Source organism: Garra rufa, chromosome 20 (assembly GCF_049309525.1).
Source record: "Garra rufa chromosome 20, GarRuf1.0, whole genome shotgun sequence".
Lineage (NCBI taxonomy): Eukaryota > Metazoa > Chordata > Actinopteri > Cypriniformes > Cyprinidae > Garra > Garra rufa.
This window is the reverse complement of record NC_133380.1, coordinates 3,799,264-3,820,143: the sequence shown is the minus strand read 5'-3', so window position 1 is coordinate 3,820,143 and position 20,880 is coordinate 3,799,264. Positions and strand designations below refer to the sequence as shown.

Sequence of the window (20,880 nt, the reverse complement as noted above, 5' to 3'; positions counted from 1 at the left end):
TACAGTTACAATTGGTAAATGACAACTTTTTTGACTTTATTATCGCAGTATTTTGACTTTGTTCTTTAAATATTTTGACTTTATTTTTGTAGTATTTCTACTTTATTATCAGAGTATTTTGACTTTTTTTTTCTCTGAATATCTCAACTTTATTATCAGTGTATTTTGACTTTATTTTTGTAGTATTTTGACTTTATTCTCTAAATGTTTTGACTTTATACACAAAATATTATGACTTTATTCTTGTAGTATTTCGACTTTATTCTCTAAGTATTTCGACTTTATTATCATAGTATTTCGACTTTATTTTCGTAGTATTTTGACTTTATTCTTGTAGTATTTCAACTTTATTATCAGAGTATTTCGACTTTATTATCGTAGTATTTTGACTTTATTCTTGAAATATTATGACTTTATTCTTGTAGTATTTCGACTTTATTATCATAGTATTTCGACTTTATTTTCGTAGTATTTTGACTTTATTCTTGTAGTATTTCAACTTTATTATCAGAGTATTTCGACTTTATTATCGTAGTATTTTGACTTTATTCTTGAAATATTTTGACTTTATTCTTGTAGTATTTCAACTTTATTCACAAAATATTACTACTTTATTCTCGTAGTATTTCGACTTTATTATCGCAGTATTTTGACTTTATTCTTTAAATATTTTGACTTTATTCTTGTAGTATTTCGACTTTATTATCATAGTATTTCGACATTATTATTGTAATATTTTAACTTTATTCTCTAAATATTTTGACTTTATTTTTGTAGTATTTTGACTTTATTCTCTAAATATTTTGACTTTATTTTTGTAGTATTTTGACTTTATTCTCTAAATGTTTTGACTTTATACACAAAATATTATGACTTTATTCTTGTAGTATTTCGACTTTATTCTCGTAGTATTTCTACTTTATTATCGTAGTATTTTGACTTTATTCTCTAAATGTTTTGACTTTATACACAAAATATTATGACTTTATTCTCGTAGTATTTCTACTTTATTATCGTAGTATTTTGACTTTATTCTTGAAATATTTTGACTTTATTCTTGTAGTATTTTGACTTTATTCTCTAAATGTTTTGACTTTATATACAAAATATTATGACTTTATTCTTGTAGTATTTCGACTTTATTCTCGTAGTATTTCTACTTTATTATCGTAGTATTTTGACTTTATTCTCTAAATGTTTTGACTTTATACACAAAATATTATGACTTTATTCTTGTAGTATTTCGACTTTATTCTCTAAGTATTTCGACTTTATTATCATAGTATTTCTACTTTATTATCGTAGTATTTTGACTTTATTCTTGAAATATTTTGACTTTATTCTTGAAATATTTTGACTTTATTCTCTGAATATCTCAACTTTATTATCAGAGTATTTCGACATTATTATTGTAATATTTTAACTTTATTCTCTAAATATTTTGACTTTATTATCGTAGAATTTCGACTTTATTCTCACAGTATTTCAACTTTATTCTCTAAATATTTTGACTTTATTATTGTAGTATTTCTACTTTATTCTCTAAATATTTTGACTTTATTATTGTAGTATTTCTACTTTATTCTCTAAATATTTTGACTTTATTATTGTAGTATTTCTACTTTATTCTCTAAATATTTTGACTTTATTATTGTAGTATTTCTACTTTATTCTCTAAATATTTTGACTTTATTATTGTAGTATTTCTACTTTATTCTCTAAATATTTTGACTTTATTATTGTAGTATTTCTACTTTATTCTCTAAATATTTTGACTTTATTATTGTAGTATTTCTACTTTATTCTCTAAATATTTTGACTTTATTATTGTAGTATTTCTACTTTATTCTCTAAATATTTTGACTTTATTTTTGTAGTATTTTGACTTTATTCTCTAAATGTTTTGACTTTATACACAAAATATTATGACTTTATTCTTGTAGTATTTCGACTTTATTCTCTAAGTATTTCGACTTTATTATCATAGTATTTCTACTTTATTATCGTAGTATTTTGACTTTATTCTTGAAATATTTTGACTTTATTATTGTAGTATTTCTACTTTATTCTCTAAATATTTTGACTTTATTATTGTAGTATTTCTACTTTATTCTCTAAATATTTTGACTTTATTATTGTAGTATTTCTACTTTATTCTCTAAATATTTTGACTTTATTATTGTAGTATTTCTACTTTATTCTCTAAATATTTTGACTTTATTATTGTAGTATTTCGACTTTATTCTCTAAATATTTTGACTTTATTATTGTAGTATTTCTACTTTATTCTCTAAATATTTTGACTTTATTATTGTAGTATTTCTACTTTATTCTCTAAATATTATGACTTTATTATCGTAGTATTTCGACTTTATTCTCTAAGTATTTCGACTTTATTATCATAGTATTTCTACTTTATTATCGTAGTATTTTGAATTTATTCTTGAAATATTTTGACTTTATTCTTGTAGTATTTCGACTTTATTCACAAAATATTACGACTTTATTCTCGTAGTATTTCGACTTTATTCACAAAATATTACGACTTTATTCTTGTAGTATTTCGACTTTATTCTCTAAGTATTTCGACTTTATTATCATAGTATTTCTACTTTATTATCGTAGTATTTTGAATTTATTCTTGAAATATTTTGACTTTATTCTCGTAGTATTTCGACTTTATTCACAAAATATTACGACATTATTCTCGTAGTATTTCGACTTTATTATCGTAGTATTTTGACTTTATTCTTTAAATATTTTGACTTTATTCTCTGAATATCTCAACTTTATTATCAGAGTATTTTGACTTTATTCTTGTAGTATTTCAACTTTATTATCATAGTATTTTGAATTTATTCTTTAAATATTTTGACTTTATTCTCTGAATATCTCAACTTTATTATCAGAGTATTTTGACTTTATTCTTGTAGTATTTCAACTTTATTATCAGAGTATTTTGACTTTATTCTTTAAATATTTTGACTTTATTCTCTGAATATCTCAACTTTATTATCGTAGTATTTCTACTTTATTCTCTAAATATTTTGACTTTATTATTGTAGTATTTCTACTTTATTCTCTAAATATTTAGACTTTATTTAATATTTTTACTTTATTCTTTTAAGATGAGTTGAGATGATGTAGATGAGTTTGCTTCTTCATTAGATTTGTAGAAATCTGTAATTCCATCACTTGCTCACCAACGAACGGATCCTCTGCAGCGAATGGGTGCCGTCAGAATGAGAGTCCAAACTGTTATTAAAAACATCACAATAATACACAACTAATGCACACCACTCCAGTCCAGTGTTTTTTTTCAGCTGTTTGGACTCTCATTCTGATGGCACCCATTCACTGCAGTGGATCCGTTGGTGAGCGAGTGATGGAATGACACATTTCTACAAATCTGATGAAGAAACTAACTCATCTACATCTTTGATGATTTTTCAGAGAACTATTTTTTAAAAAAGCTTTACAAACGAGTTTCAGACTGCTTTGCTGTTAACTCTGAGCAGACGGAAAGCTCTTATCGTGACTGGTTTATGAAACCCGATGACACAGTGACAGTCTTGGTCCTCAGGAGAGGATCTAGTGTCCGTGTCTCATCCCATGAAGGGTCTCAGGGATGAGATCAAATCATCATCAGTCTGACGTCCTTGATGAAGCCACATGTTGGCCATGGCAATGTCACCTCGCTTTCGCCAGCACTTCCCGGTTAATGGATGGAGAATCGGGTTTCGGCCAATTGATTGATTTCAGCTCATGTTCTGCTGTTGGCGGAGTTTGGCAGAGCCGCTGAATGACTCTAAAAGTGTTTTTTATCCTCTCGTCTCCTCAGGCATGTCCCTGTCCTGATGGACACCATCAAGAAAGGAGTTCATGATGCCGACTCCGAGGCCAGATCAGTCGCTAGAAAGTGAGTGATTCTGTAGTTGTGCTTAATAATAATAATAATAATAATAATAATAACTGTTGATGTCCAAATCATCTCAACACAGAAGAAATGCACTGATATAGACATTTTTACTCAATGGAAAAAAAATTAAATGCAGACTTAAATGAGCTGATTTTGGTTTAAAAAAAATTATAAATATTATATGATATACATTTATATACTGTACATTTGTAGTGTTTTATGTTTTTAATATAATATTTTAAATGTGTTTTTTTTTTTTTTTTTTTTTTTTAGCTGAAGTAGCAATTTTGTTCTGTGTTTTTGTGATTTGTGATTTTATTTTAATTTAAGTTAAAGTTTTAGTAATTTGGTTGTTATTTTATAATATTTTATTATTAACCTTTTCAATACATTTATATAGATTTTTTAATGTTTCAGTTAGTCATTTTGTATTATGTTTTTGCTATAATCGTTTTTGTGAATTTGTAGAATTTTTTATTTAATTTTTTTACATTTTAATTGTAGCTAAAGTTTTAGCAATTTTGTTTTGTGTTTTTGCCGTTTTTATTTTTATTTTTATTTTTTATTTAAAAAAATGACTCTATATATATATATATATATATATATGTATATATGTATATATGTAAATTTATATATATAGTATATCCCGATACTATATATGGATAAGAAATAAATGAAAAATGTTGACTTGCCAACCTGCAGAAATTATTATTTTTTAATAATTATTTAATTACTAGATTTATTTTAAGTTATGAAAATGTTTTTTTTTTTCAAGTGTTTTTTTAGTTTAAGTTAACAATAACCTTGATTACAATGCAAAATCGTTATTGTAGATTAATAGCGGTTTAGCGCAAATAACTGTGTAGCCTATACAAATTAAACCAGAAAATAAGCTTTAATATCAGCCTAATTGGTCTGACGCTAATAAAATACACATAAATATTGGCTGATATCAATATGGTCATTGATTATATTGTGCATCCCTTATGATAACTTGTAGATTGAGTTTATGTTGTGTTTTGTAGATGTTACTGGGGTTTCCACGCCCACTTCAGTAAGGAGGCGGAGCATCTGTTTCAGGCGCTGGAACTGACCTATCAGAAAGCACTGCAGTCTCACCTGAAGAGCTCCGACAGCATCATGTCTCTGCCGCAGTCCGACCGTTCGTCCTCCAGCTCACAGGAGAGCCTCAAGTGAGAAACTGGTTCAATTCAGACTCTTTGATGTGCAAATGATCTTTCACACTCCAATCTATCTTTTTAACACTCTTAATTTGTTTCACAGTCGACCGCTGTCTGCTAAAACGCATGTCGGGAGCAACTTGAGCAAAAGTGAGCATATGCATGTTATTTAGTATAATAGCAGTATGGATGTATGTTTATCCCGATACTAGAGTTTTATTAAATTAATTGCATTAACTTTTTTTTTCTCAGGTAAAGTCATGAGTTCTCGCGGATCCTCTTCGTCTGGCTCTCTCCAGCGATCGCGCAGCGATGTGGACGTTAACGCCGCGGCCAGTGCCAAATCACGAATGCCTGCTGTTCCCACTGCCGCCCCCTTCAGCTCAGCCTCAGCGCTGCCGCCTGGTTCCTACGCCTCTCTGGGTAAAATAACCAACACTTACATGAGTAGAGAGATGGAGAGCAGTAAACACAGTAAATACTGATGTAGAGAGTCAGACAATCCCATAATGAGGTGATTGTGTGACATTTAAGACCTAATTTGTTCGTTTACATATATAAAAATGTTTTTTGTATAATAAATATGTATGGGTATATTTGTAGCAATAGGTAAAAATACAATGTATGGGTCAAAATTATCGATTTTTCTTTTAAGCCAAAAAGTCAATACAATATTAAAGGAGAACTCCGGTGTGATTTTGACCTAAAGTGTATTGAGTCACGATATCGAGTGTGAACGTACCTTGCATATCTCATCTCGTCTTGTCCACTGCTGTCCGAAATCTGGGGTCAGTTAGCCGATGCTCACAACAGGTTGTCAATGAGAATCAATAGGGCATCGAAGTAGCCATGTAAATAAATCACTGTTTTACGCCATTTACAAGGCACAAAGTAGCTCCACACTTCATTGGTAGACTTCCAAGGGCCCTGACATTTAAAACGAGACATTGAGAACTCAGAAAAAGCACCGGTAGTTTATTTACGAGTAGATTTATACAGACAGTACCTGAAAGACAAATTCCGGTCGCCGCCATCTTGAATTTAGTCACGATAAGTCGAGTGTCGAGCTGGAAGGAAATTACAACCTGATAAGTTGATAACCTGATAAGTTCCTTCCTGCTCGTCACTCGACTTATCGTGACTAAATTCAAGATGGCGGCGACCGGAGATTTTACTAAGGGGAATGTCTATATAAATCTTCTTGTAAATAAACTACCAGTGCTTTTTCTGAGTTCTCAATGTCTCGTTTTAAATGTCAGGGCCCTTGGAAGTCTACCAATGAAGTGTGGAGCTACTTTGTGCCTCGTAAATGGCGTAAAACAGTGATTTATTTACATGGCTACTTCGATGCCCTATTGACTCTCATTGACAACCTGTTGTGAGCATCGGCTAACTGACCCCAGATTTCGGACTGCAGTGGACAAGACGAGATGAGATATGCATGGTACGTTCACACTCGGTATCATGATTCAATACACTTTAGGTCAACTTTAGGTCACTTTCAATACACTTTAGGTCACACCGGAGTTCTCCTTTAAGTAAAGATCATGTTCCATGAAGATATTTTGTAAAATTCTTGTCGTAAATATATAAAAACAAAATTTTTGCTTTGTAAAATGCATTGCTAAGAACTTCATTTCAGCAACTTTATAAAGTCGAAATACTACGTGAATAAAGTGGAAATGCTCCGACAATGGAGTCGAAATACTGCGAGAATAAAGTCGAAATACTGCGAGAATAAAGTCGGAACACTGCGAGAATGAAGTTGGAATACTGCGAGAATAAAGTCCTAATGCTGCGAGAATAAAGTCGAAATACTGCGAGAATGAAGTAGAATACTGCGAGAATACAGTCGTAATACTGCAAGAATGAAGTTGGAATACTGCGAGAATACAGTCGGAATACTGCAAGAATACAGTCAGAATACTGCGAGAATGAAGTCAAAATACTGCGAGAATACAGTCGGAATACTGCGAGAATGAGGTCGGAATACTGCAAGAATAGGGTCGGAATACTGCGAGAATGAAGTCAAAATACTGCGAGAATACAGTCGGAATACTGCGAGAATGAGGTCGGAATACTGCAAGAATAAAGTCGGAATACTGCGAGAATGAGGTCGGAATACTGCAAGAATAAAGTCGGAATACTGCGAGAATGAGGTCGGAATACTGCAAGAATAAAGTCGGAATACTGCGAGAATGAGGTCGGAATACTGCAAGAATAGGGTCGGAATACTGCAAGAATAAAGTCGGAATACTGCGAGAATGAGGTCGGAATACCGCGAGAATGAAGTCGGAATACTGCGAGAATGAAGTCGAAATACCGTGAGAATGAAGTCGGAATACCGCGAGAATGAAGTCGGAATACCGCGAGAATACAGTCGGAATACCGCAAGAATGAAGTCGAAATACTGCGAGAATACAGTCGGAATACTGCGAGAATAGAGTCGGAATACTGCGAGAATGAAGTCGGAATACTGGGAGAATGAAGTCGTAATACTGCGAGAATAGAGTCGTAATACTGCGAGAATAAAGTCGTAATACTGCGAGAATAGAGTCGTAATAGTGCGAGAATAAAGTCGTAATACTGCGAGAATAAAGTCGGAATACTGCGAGTATGAAGTCGGAATACTGCGAGAATGAAGTCGTAATACTGCGAGAATAGAGTCGTAATACTGCGAGAATACAGTCGGAATACTGCGAGAATAAAGTCGGAATACTGCGAGAATGAAGTCGGAATACTGGGAGAATGAAGTCGTAATACTGCGAGAATAGAGTCGTAATACTGCGAGAATAAAGTCGTAATACTGCGAGAATAAAGTCGTAATACTGCGAGAATAAAGTCGGAATACTGCGAGTATGAAGTCGGAATACTGAGAGAATGAAGTCTGAATACTGCGAGAATGAAGTCTGAATACTGCGAGAATGAAGTCTGAATACTGCGAGAATGAAGTCTGAATACTGCGAGTATGAAGTCGGAATACTGCGAGTATGAAGTCGGAATACTGAGAGAATGAAGTCTGAATACTGCGAGAATGAAGTCTGAATACTGAGAGAATGAAGTCGAAATACTACAAAAGTCGACTTTATTCTCGTAATATTTTGACTTTATTCTCAAAATATCAAAGTGAATCGTCATGTTGAATCATCCAGTGGTGTGCATTTTAATATTATTATTTTATGTTTATCAACAGAAAAGTAAATGTTTTGCATCAGGTTGATATAAGCTGATTTATTTCAAGCATGAGTTTTGACAAACTCCACACACGTTCATATGAGGGTGTATAGATGAATAACACACTTTATCCCAAAACAGTTTCCTCTAACACGCGCTGACGCTGTTGTCTTCTGTTGTACCTCTGCTCTTATTTGCTCAAAGATGCGGCTGGTAATGTGGAGGGTAAGATGTGTGTGTCTTATCATTCTACTCTGTCTATATTTCACTCTGTGTCATTTTCTGTTGAAATGTTGTTTTTGAGATGTCTGTTTGTCTGTTTAAGGCCTACACAGAAAATGGTTGTAGTTTATTGGCTAGTGTGACCCTAAACATTTCTGTCTCGTCAACATGTGATAATTTGAAATAATGTGAAATAAGTTACACAAAGTCACTCAGAACATATAGATACACATTCTCCAGCATTTATATGAGTATGATGTGTTTGGATAAGCGGATTGAAAATGTTCATGTCAGTCAGCATGAGCCTTCACTGTCTTTGAGTATAAAAGTCTAAATGTATAAAAGTGTGTTTGGGTTTTGCATTTAGGTTTTGGTGCATGTGTGCATCAGTTTGCACAGTTAAATGATTGTAAAGTTGTTTGTGCAATAAGTAATGTCTGTCTATGTCAGTAATCAATAATAAATTAATATTTTGGATTAAAATATAAATGTATCAAAAAACATTAAATTAATGAATATTTGATAATAATTTAATAATATGTTATTACAAATAACATTATAATATGTATATATATATATATATATATATATATATATATATATATATATATATATATATATATATAATTTTAGTATATAAAACTGGATATTTATTTGTTTATTTTTGGTTATAAATATAAATTTATTTTTTAATTATTTAATTTAACAAAAAATTCTCACATTTTTTATTTAATTTAATTTCAACTTTATTTCAATACAGTTGTCATTTTTGGTTTAAAAATTGTAGTCATTCTACATGGTTTTGTCAGTTTTATTAGTATTTTTTTAAAATATAATTGTTATAATATTTTGTCAGTAATAATTGAAATATACGTATATTTTTAAATATTAACTTGTTAAATTAATTATTAATTTTATTCATTTTTTATATTTCTAAATCATTTTATTTCAGTTTGGCTTTTATTTGAATTTTATTAGTAATTGTTGTACTTCTAATTATTGTTGCAAAAGCATTTAAAAAAAGTTTTTATTTTTGTTCTAATATTTTATTTCAGCTTCATTATTCATTTTTCATCTTGATTTCAGTAGAAATTTTAGAAATTTGATGTGCTTTTGTCATTTTATAAGTTTCTTATAATATTTCTACATTTATATTTCAATTCTTTTTATTTAAGTTAATATGTATACTAATAGCTTACATTATTTTAACATTTTATTGTAGTTGAAATGTTTAATGAAATATTTATGATATATTTTTAAATATTAAAAATATTAATATATAATATATTTATAAAATATAAGATTTATTTAGCAGTGTTTATATATATATATATATATATATATATATATATGTATGTATATGTATATGTGCGTATGTGTGTGTGTTTGTGTTTTAAAATTGATTATTTGAATTATATAAAATTAGATATTTATTTGGAATATTTCTGTTTATTCTCAATATATATTAACTATTTAATTCATAATTTTTATATTTTATTTGAAATTGTTATATTTTATTTTATTTCAGCTTTATTTCAGTTCATTTTGATTTCAGATTAAATCTTTTTATTATAATTTTCTTTAATATTTATACATTTATATTTCAGTTAGAAATATTCGTACTAATAGCCAAAAAATCTTGTATTTTAAAAAATCTTGTAGTTTAAGTTTTTAAATGAAATATTTATAATTCATTTTTATATCTAATATAATAATATATAATATATTTATAAAATATTACATTTATTTAGCAGTTATTAAAATTATTTTTGCATTCATCCGTAATTTTACGGCTTCGTATTTTTCCTCTGCTCTCCTGCAGGTCGTGTCCGAACTAGGCGACAGAGTTTAGAGAAGGCAGCTGTGGGCGGAGCTCCTGTGACGGACAGCAGGGGGCGGAGCCGAGCCAAAGCTATGTCCCAATCACAACGTGAGTTTGCGATCACATCATCCTATTCAGCTGTCCTGTAGAATTTATTCCTGTCAATCAAATATCTTAACACAGAAATGATAGGAATATTATGAAGACAATTAAAGGGATAGTTCACCAAAAAAAAAGATTGTGTTTGGCAGTGTTTTCATTTGGGGTGGACTGTCTCTTTAAACAAATAATAAACCTTGATCAGTAGATGTACAGTATGCCTGAATATCATTGGCTGCAGTGTAATATACATTATACTCCAGTATAATGTGGCTCTGGTGTGTTTTCGGTTGACGTCCCTCTTAATGAAGACATATGAACTCCATCTCTCTTCCTGTGCCTCCTCATAAACATCAGCATGCTTTAGATGAGCGCTAGTTTATGCTGATGCATGGACTCATGGGTAATGTAGTTTCTCTTCACTGTCCTGCGACAAGGATCCAGATCGGCTAATCCGGTGGGGGTTAAAACTCACGGTACGGAGTAAAACACGGATTGACGTCTGCATGCGTCCTGTTATGAAAGCATGATCCACTGCATCAGGCGCATCACTGATATTTACTGCTGCAATTGCTTTCAGCCTTTGTTATTAGTATGATTTTGCTTTCATATCTCTGTTTTTTTTGTCAAAATCCAGTCAGTTCACTCAGTTTCCCTCTTGGTAATGCCTTTTATTAGTTATTTACAGCCAGTATAGTTATTGTTAACTGAAATAAAGCTAAAATAAAATAAAATAGAAATATTAAATAACAAAAATGATTTAAACAATTTTTAAATATTGCTTTGCAACTAACTGAAATAATTTTAAGTTTAAGTATGAAATTAACTAAATGAGATAAAAATAAAACTGGAAAAAAATGTATTAATACTTAAAAAGAAGAAAAAAGCACATAAAATAAAATAAAATAAAATAAATTAAAAATATTTCGAAATATTAAAAAAATGAACAAAACTGACAAAAGCACATGACAAAACTACTAAAAAATAAGCTAAAAAAATTCTAAATTAATAATAAATTGAAACTATTTAGAAATATTTAAAAAAAATATTAAGAAAACTGACAAAAACACATAACAGTACTAAACTAAGCTTAATTACTAGATTTAAAAAAAATGCTAATAATAAAAATATTTTACAAAATTTTAATGAATAAAAATAACATAACAGTTACTAAAAATTAAGCTAAAACTGAAAAATAATGTAAAAATGTAACTACTCAGAAATATTAAAAAAATTACTAAAACTAAAAAATATGTAAAATATTTCTTAAATGAATAAAAAAATAAAATGTAAAACAAAAATATTTAGAAATATTTCAAACAAAAATTTAAATTAACAAAACTGGCAAAAGCACATGACACAATTACTAAAAATTAAGCTCAAAATAAAAATAATGTAAAAATTAAAAGATTATAAACTAAATTAAAACCATTTAGAACTATTTAAAAAATTATAAAACTATAAAACTAAATTAAGATTAATTACTGAATGAAGCTGAAAATATTAAGCTGAAACCAAAAACTAATGCAAAAATTAAAAAAATATTATATATAAATGAAAAAGAATAAAAATGGCAATTCAGAAATATAACAAATTAAACTAAAACTGAAAAAAGGTAAAACAGTAAACTATTAATTATAAATGAATTAAATTGTTAAATAATGTAATAATTAAATTATTAAATTAATTAAAATGACAAATACTAAAACTAAAAAGTAAATGAAAACAATCAAGTAAAAATAATTATAATGTTTATTAATAATAATAAAAAAGACAAAAACATGTAACAAAATTACTCAAAATGAAACTAAATTTAAAATGATTCCTGAAAATGTAAAAATAAAAGCCAATTCAAAATGTTACAAAAAAAATTTAATACATATAAAAGTGAATATAAATAAAACTAAAATATTATTTATTATTGTTTCCAGCTTTGCGCATTAAGCTCTGTCTGTTTGAACAGAAGAAAAGACTAAAATCCCTTAAACTGTTTGTTGACAATATGTCTCAATAACACATTTTAAATCAGGAGTAACAATAACAATGCCATCATAAATTGTAAATCTTAAAGTTTAATAATTCAGCTTTGCATCACAGACATAAATTATATTTTAAAGTATATTAAATTAGAAAACCACTATTTTAAATTGCAATAATATTTCATAATATTACAGTTTTTCTGTATTTTTAATCAAATAAACGCAACCTTGGTGAGCGACAGTGTAAATGTACGAGTGGACAATCTCTGTCTTACACAGCCTTTGTTTTTGTGTCTGATGCATGTGCTGCTCCCATCCACTTTTATTGATGTACTCTAGACATATACAGTATTTACAATAACACTCACATTAAATCAAGTCATCAAACATTGTTTAAGTAAAATTTCTGTGTTTTAGCTGGCAGCCGCTCCAGTTCTCCCGGAAAGCTCTTGGCTCGTTCTTCCGGGAGAATCCCTCGATCTGCCGGATCCGCAGGAACGCCGTCAGACAAACGCAGTAAGATCCCCCGCAGTCAAGGCTGCAGTCGAGAGACGAGCCCCAGCCGCGCAAGAGACGGTAAGACATTTACGTCCATTCACCTAGCAGACGAAACCTTACCCAATGTGTATTCACAAGCAGTTTGTTATTAGGAGAGTGTGATACTGACAAAAATGATAACTTTATATTTATTGGGAATTTTTATGATATAACGAGAATTAAACAATATTTTGTTGAATGTGTTTTTGTTCTGGTACCGGTGGCTAAAACCGTCAATCAGTGCCAGCAAGTCCGAGTGATTCATTCATTCAAGTGATTTGTTCAAAACAGCTGATTCATTTAGTAATGAAGCTTGTGACTGGCTTTATGAATGAGTCACTGAATCACTGACTCAAAAGATTCATTCAAAAACAGATTTATTCAGGAATAGTGTTGCATTTTATGCAAGTACTAAAAAGGTATCGCAATACCCTGCTTTTAAAAACGGTACGATTCTGCATTTTACTAGACCGTATTAACACTGTTTATTTAGGGTCCTATGATTAAAGGGGTTTCGTTTATGAATTAACTTTTGCTTTATTCCTGAATGAATCAGCCATTTGAACAAATCAAGTGAATGAATGATTCAGTAATTAAATCAGTGTCTTGCCGCCACATGCTGGCAGATCTTTTCAGTTATTTAAATTTTACATTTTTCTGTATTCAAAAATTTATTTTTAAAACATTAATCTCAGCATGAATTTATGAATTTGATTGCACTCATAGCAATCTGAGCCTGATTAAACATATGAAAAGGTAAAAACAAAGGTAAAAACAAAATTCCCCTGTAAATCACTTGAACGAGTCAAATTTCACCTCGTAATGGGAAGGCTAAGTTTTTATTTACAAGTGCTCCTCACAAGAAAAGTTTGCCATCAAGTACTAAGTCATGTTTTGCGAAGGGGTCAAATACTTATTTCACTCATAAAAATTCAAATCAATTTATAACTTTTTTGAAATGCGTTTTTCTGGATTTTTTTGTTATTCTGTCTCTCACTGTTTAAATAAACCTACCATTAAAATTATAGACAAATCGTTTCTTTGTCAGTGGGCAAACATACAAAATCAGCAGGGGATAAAAAAAAATTTCCTCACTGTGTGTACAGCCAAATGCTCTGTAAGTGGGTTCAGATAGATTAGTTAGCACTGTGACACACATTTACTGTGTGAATCAGTGATCAATGTGAGCAGCGCCAACATTCATGTGATCCGGTCAATATGTCTGCAGTGAACAACAGAAATCCGCTGCAGTTTTCCTGTCTGTTTGTGTTCATGTTATTATTGTTATATGTCATTATATTCTTCTAGATTTAGACTGTTCTCTTCTTTAATTCAGCTATACATTTGTGTCATATTTTCTGGTCTGCAAACACTGAAGAAATGCATTTCATCATTCATTATTTGTGATTGAGCTGAAAATGCATTTATTTTTTTGGCTCTCTTTCTTTTCTCCATTGTTCATTATGTTTGTTTGAGTTGATCAGTTTTGTGTGTTCATTTAATTTCATTTTACAGAATACATGTTAACTACTGCTACTACACATAATATTGTATTGTTACTATATTTTTATATATTTTTTTGTTTATTTGCATATGTTATAATTTTCATGAAAGTTGAATTTAAATAATAATAATAATATATTCATATTTTGCTGTTATTTGGTTCTTGTTTTTTCCTATATTGTTCAATGTGTTTGGTTTGGTTTGGTTGATTTTTTTATTTTTTCAAATGTTTGTTCATTTAAAATAAATTGTCTGCTACTACTAATATTGTTTTGTCTATTATTATTATTATTATTTGTATATTTTATATATTTTATTTTTATGATTATGTGAGAGGGGATTTACAGTATCAATAATAATAATAATATTTTGTATATTACATATTAATAATAATATTTTTTTAAAGAAGTTAAATATAAATAATAATTATAAACATTATTTTAATAATAATAATTATTATTATTATCATTATTATTATTGTTTTGAAAATTCAACTTCCCATTTCATGAACATTATAAAAACATGACAAATATATTAAAACTATCATTATTATTATCATCATTATTGTTATTATTATTGTTATATTTTTGTCCAATTTTTATGATTTTCTTGAAAGGGAAGTTGACTTTTCATAATAATAACAATAATGTATAATATTATTTTTTGCACTTTATATATTTCATTTACTTTTTAATGAAAGTTAATCAATAGTAATAATAATAACAATAATTATTATAATTATGTACAATTATAAAAATGTGACAAATATATAAAAAATATTATTAATAATATTATAATAATATTTTGTCAGATTTTTGATTTTCCTGAAAGGGGATGTTGAATTTTCTTAAAAATAATAATGTAAATGTGTATAATAATATTATTTTTTGTGTTTTATATGTTTTATTTAATTTTCATAAAAAATTTTAAGGAGAAGTTCTATTTAAATAATAATAATTAATGTTATTTGTATATTTTATGTCATATTTTTATAATTGTATTGATAGGGGAAGTTAAATGTGTCATGTTTTTGTGTCTCTGCTGTCATATCTTCCTAATGGGGTCTCATTCTTCCTACACGTCTTTCCTCTGTCCTGTGCTGCTGACTCCTGTGTGTGTGTGTGTGTGTGTGTGTGTGTGTGTGTGTGTGTGTGTGTGTGTGTGTGTGTGTGTGTGTGTGTGTGTGTGTGTGTGTCAGTGCGGGCCAGTCGTATCCCGCGGCCCAGCATGAGTCAGGGCTGTAGTCGTGACACGAGTCGAGAGAGCAGCAGAGACACCAGTCCGGCTCGAGGGTTCAGTCCGCTGGGTAAGAGACGAAAACCAGACCAGACCAGACATGACACCTGCGCATGTCTATACTCACACTTCAGCTATATGAATGGGTTTGGTCTGAGGATTTTGAGTTTAAAGTTTAATATCCTAATTTTATTAAAGGTGCCATAGAATGCATTGATACAATATTTTAAATTGTTCTCTGATATCTACATAGAAGTTATATGGCTTAGGTAAGGGCGAAAAATTCACCAGAAACGGTTTTACAAGTCCATTTACATCCCTAGGATTTGTCCCTAGAATGAAATGCTCTGTTATTACCTTATTTAGAAGGTTCATGAATAATAATTATGAGCTCTGCTCTGATTGGCTGTTTCACAGAGTGGCTCATTTCAGTAGCTCGCACATGGAGGAAAATATATAATTACGGCGCTCAAGCCACTATTAATATGCGGGGCATTGAAACTGCTGTTTTAAATGCATGATAACTTTTTACTTTCACTTTTGAGATTTGTGATCGCACATGCTCTATGTAACGTTATACTTCAGCGGCAGTACTTAGCACATTTGACAAGTTTAGATGCTTGTTAGTGATGCTCAGGATCTGTAAATCATTCGCTATCGTCCGCGCAGTCATCTCTCCTTACTCTGTTTATGTGGTAAGTGAAATCTTACTGTATGTACTGCAATGTAACTGCAAGAAGCTAACCGCGTCCCTTTAGTGGCTCGCCTTATTTTATTAGAACGCCTTATTTGTTTTCCGTGCTTTTCTGAGTACAGACAACCCATCCCTGCACTTAACATCCCCTGCACAACCTGGAACATAACATTAATTTCCGTGATCTGCCATTTTCGCTATTGTCTTTGCTTTGTTTTTTCACAATAACCTACCTGCAGAACTTCTGATGATTGAGCTATGCAAATGTTGGGGGCGTAATTATTAATGACCCCCGAGACTATAACGTCATAGTCTATTATGTTAGGATCAGACCAATTTTTCAGTGGTCTTTTGCAAACACCAGATTTAGAAGGAGGAATGATAGTGTTTGAGACTCACGGTATGTCATGTCCATGTACAGAACTGTTATTATTCAACTATGCCAAGGAAAATACAGTTTTCCATTCTATGGCACCTTTAAATTTAAATTTTATATTGCCAACTAAATCAATGCAAATCTGTCATCCAGTCCTTAATTTCTTATATTTCTTTCCTATAACTTCATTTAACTGTGTTGTGTGTCAGTGAACTAAAAGTCATGTGTCACCAGAAAAAAGAGTTTTTTGTTTCTGAAATGTGTGTGACCTGATCCTTCCCAGCGTCTCACAGACACTCCCGCTCCACGAGCGCTCTGACGGGCACTGACGTCCTGCAGACAGGTGATTCTAGACGTCCGGGTCACGGCACCACAATCCAGATCATCAGTGTTTTTAACAAGGCTCATGCTGAATCTGTTTAGAGGTGTATGTATGTCAGTCACATCCAGGTTTAGAGCAAGTTTAAAGAGGTCATCGGATGCAAAACTCACTTTTACATGTTGTTTGAACATTAATGTGTGTTGGCAGTTTGTGTACACAACCACCCCTACAATGATACAAATCCACCCAGTGGTATTTTTTAAGTCTTTAATAGTAATATCCCCTTTTTAAAATCAGGTAATTCTCAGCTTCTTGTGGGTGTGATGACACGCAGACAGAGGCCCCTCCCACGATAGTTGATTGACATGAGTGTCTTACCTTAGACCCGCCCTCACCGAGCTGAAACAGTCCGACTCCGATCACCATTGTGTGACTCAGGTGCAGAGGAAAACAAGATCTTGATCTACATATGCGTCTATGTTCGTGCAAATCATTTGTAATGCAGCTTCACCCACACCAGAAGGGTTTTTATGCATCTTTGCAAATGGCCTTTCTTAATAATGTTTAAGAAAGATTATTAAGACAGCTAAACACATCTAAATGCGGCTAAAGTAAACATTACGAGGACTCATCCCATGGCAGAGAGGGGCGGGGCAAGCAGAGCTCATTAGCATTTAAAGGAACATGCAACAGAATAACTCGCTGATTTTGACAAGGTAAAAAGAGTGTTTTTTACACTACCACTGAGAAATTTTAAACAAAGTATGTTATAGATTTCTGATTAAGACCCTAAAGAATCATATCAACTTGTGGAAAATGGGCATCCCATGACCCCTTTAAGCAGGTTTAGACTCCTGTGTGTCTTGAGCTCAAACACACGGTGGCGCCAGAGACCACGATCACAGCTGTCTGACAGCTGATTCACTGTCTTTGATGAAGCTTTTTTACCTGGATGTGAACTGGATGGTTATTTTGCACATTGTGTATCTTTTTGTTTCAGTTATGCTTGTTGTTTTTTGTGCTTTTGTTTTTATTGTGAAAAGTGCATTTTTTATTGTCATAATACTGGACAGGCCAATTCATCATCGATGTTTGGAGATTTGGAGATTATTGGCAGACGAGTGTTATTTTACCCTTATGCCATTTCCAAAATCTCCTTACAGCCTTGTCAATAGTGTGCATGTTGTTTGTGTATTTTATTTTATTTTAATGGAATATTATGTGAAGTTTTGTTGTTGTTATTGTTATTTATTTATTAATTTGAACGAAAAAGTTTTTAGTTGTAATTAACTATAAGATACCCTGGCCAATTTTTTATTTTATTTTTTATTTTTTGGGTTCATTTTTATTAGTATTTTCTTTTCTTTTCTTTTTTAAATAATATACCCTGGTCAACATTTATGGTTTTGTTCTGTTATTTATTTATTTCATGCATGCAATAATTAATTAATTCAAAATCCTAAAACTAGGTTTTTTCCAGGCTTTTTATTTCCAGATTTGAATTATTAATCATTAAAATTAGTTTTGAAGCATACATTTTCAGCATTATTTCAGAGAGTTGGGCCCTATTGCATGTTTGCGGTTCATTTTAAGATGTAAAAGTGTTGTTTTGATTTCATTTTGAGTTCATCAGACTGTTGTTTGATTGAGTTTTGTGTAATTTCTTGATTTTTTTTCCCTTAAATTCATATTTTTATTTGTGTAATTTTTTTTGCATGTTTTCAGTCAGATCAATCTGTGTTTTACAGGATTGTGTGCTGTGATGCTGTTGAATGAAAAGCATGCAGTGACTTTGTTTGATTTTTGTCCTGATGAAAATATTTGACATTGATGTAGCGTGTGTTTATTAATCTCTCTTTGTCTCTGTCTCTGTCAGATCGGTTCGGTCTCATCCATCAGGCGCGTATCTCGGCGTCTGTAAATGCCATGCGGATCTTGAACACAGGCACAGAGGTGGAAGCTGCCGTGGCAGACGCTCTGGTGAGAATCACGTCCTTAATCTACAGTCTGATTATCATCCGTCATCATATTCCTGATGTGTTTGTCTTTACTTTCCCTCTGCGCTTGTCTGGAATCTCTGCAGCTTTTAGGAGACTCCAGGAATAAGGTACTTGATTTTTAGACATCTGATTGATATTCATCATTTAATTTGTTTTCTTTATTAATTCATTAATGTCTGTGACATTTTATACAAATGGTTGGAAAGATTTTTTTAGTGTTTTTAAAAAAAATCTCTTCTGCCCACCAAAGTTGCATTTATTTGATCAAAAATACAGTGAAAATTGTAAAATATTTGTACAACTTAAAATAACTAATTTCTAGTCGTACGACTGCCTTTTAGTGACAAAAATCTAAGATTACAGTCGGAATACTGCGAGAATAAAGTCGGAGTACTACGAGAATAAAGTCGGAATACTACGAGAATAAAGTCGGAATACTACAAGAATGAAATCGGAATACTACGAGAATAAAGTCGAAATACTACGAGAATAAAGTCGGAATACTACAAGAATAAAGTCGGAATACTACGAGAATAAAGTCGAAATACTACGAGAATAAAGTCGGAATACTACAAGAATAAAGTCGGAATACTACGAGAATAAAGTCGGAGTACTACAAGAATAAAGTCGGAATACTACGAGAATAAAGTCGGAATACTACAAGAATGAAATCGGAGTACTACAAGAATAAAGTCGGAATACTACGAGAATAAAGTCGGAATACTACGAGAATAAAGTCGGAATACTACGAGAATAAAGTCGAAATACTACAAGAATAAAGTCGGAATACTACAAGAATAAAGTCGGAGTACTACGAGAATAAAGTCGGAATACTACAAGAATAAAGTCGGAATACTACGAGAATAAAGTCGAAATACTACAAGAATAAAGTCGGAATACTACGAGAATAAAGTCGGAATACTACGAGAATAAAGTCGGAATACTACAAGAATAAAGTCGAAATACTACAAGAATAAAGTCGGAATACTACAAGAATAAAGTCGGAATACTACGAGAATAAAGTCGAAATACTACAAGAATAAAGTCGGAATACTACGAGAATAAAGTCGAAATACTACAAGAATAAAGTCGGAATACTACGAGAATAAAGTCGGAATACTACGAGAATAAAGTCGGAATACTACGAGAATAAAGTCGGAATACTACAAGAATAAAGTCGGAGTACTACGAGAATAAAGTCGGAATACTACAAGAATAAAGTCGGAATACTACGAGAATAAAGTCGAAATACTACAAGAATAAAGTCGGAATACTACGAGAATAAAGTCGAAATACTACGAGAATAAAGTCGAAATACTACTAGAATAGAGTCGAAATACTACGAGAATAAAGTCGGAATACTACGAGAATAAAGTCGGAGTACTACGAGAATAAAGTCGGAATACTACGAGAATAAAGTCGGAATACTACGAGAATAAAGTCGGAATACTACGAGAATAAAGTCGGAGTGCTACGAGAATAAAGTCGGAATACTATGAGAATAAAGTCGGAGTACTACGAGAATAAACTTGGAATACTACGAGAATAAAGTCGGAATACTACAAGAATAAAGTCGGAGTACTACGAGAATAAAGTCGAAATACTACGAGAATAAACTCGGAATACTACGAGAATAAAGTCGAAATACTACGAGAATAAAATCGGAATACAACGCGAATAAAGTAAAAAAAATAAAAAATAATACTACGAGAGTAAAGTCAAAATACTACGAGAGTAAAGACAAAATACTACGAGAATGACATTTAAATACTGCGAGAATAAAGTCGGAATAGTACGCGAATAAAGTAAAAAAATA

General features: G+C 30.9%; 1 protein-coding gene across 1 annotated transcript in view; it reads left to right on the top strand.

Moving 5' to 3' along the window:
* The window catches only part of LOC141294301 (CLIP-associating protein 1-like), a 57,806-nt gene that overhangs the window by 9,554 nt on the left and 27,372 nt on the right, over window positions 1-20,880 (top strand). The window contains exons 2-13 of the mRNA XM_073826373.1: window positions 3,584-3,648; window positions 3,816-3,919; window positions 4,945-5,112; window positions 5,204-5,250; window positions 5,353-5,523; window positions 8,479-8,499; window positions 10,319-10,426; window positions 12,814-12,972; window positions 15,635-15,742; window positions 17,026-17,085; window positions 18,941-19,044; window positions 19,148-19,171. Of these exons, the coding sequence (XP_073682474.1) occupies window positions 3,584-3,648; window positions 3,816-3,919; window positions 4,945-5,112; window positions 5,204-5,250; window positions 5,353-5,523; window positions 8,479-8,499; window positions 10,319-10,426; window positions 12,814-12,972; window positions 15,635-15,742; window positions 17,026-17,085; window positions 18,941-19,044; window positions 19,148-19,171 (1,139 nt within the window). The remainder of the gene's footprint in view (window positions 1-3,583; window positions 3,649-3,815; window positions 3,920-4,944; window positions 5,113-5,203; window positions 5,251-5,352; window positions 5,524-8,478; window positions 8,500-10,318; window positions 10,427-12,813; window positions 12,973-15,634; window positions 15,743-17,025; window positions 17,086-18,940; window positions 19,045-19,147; window positions 19,172-20,880) is intronic.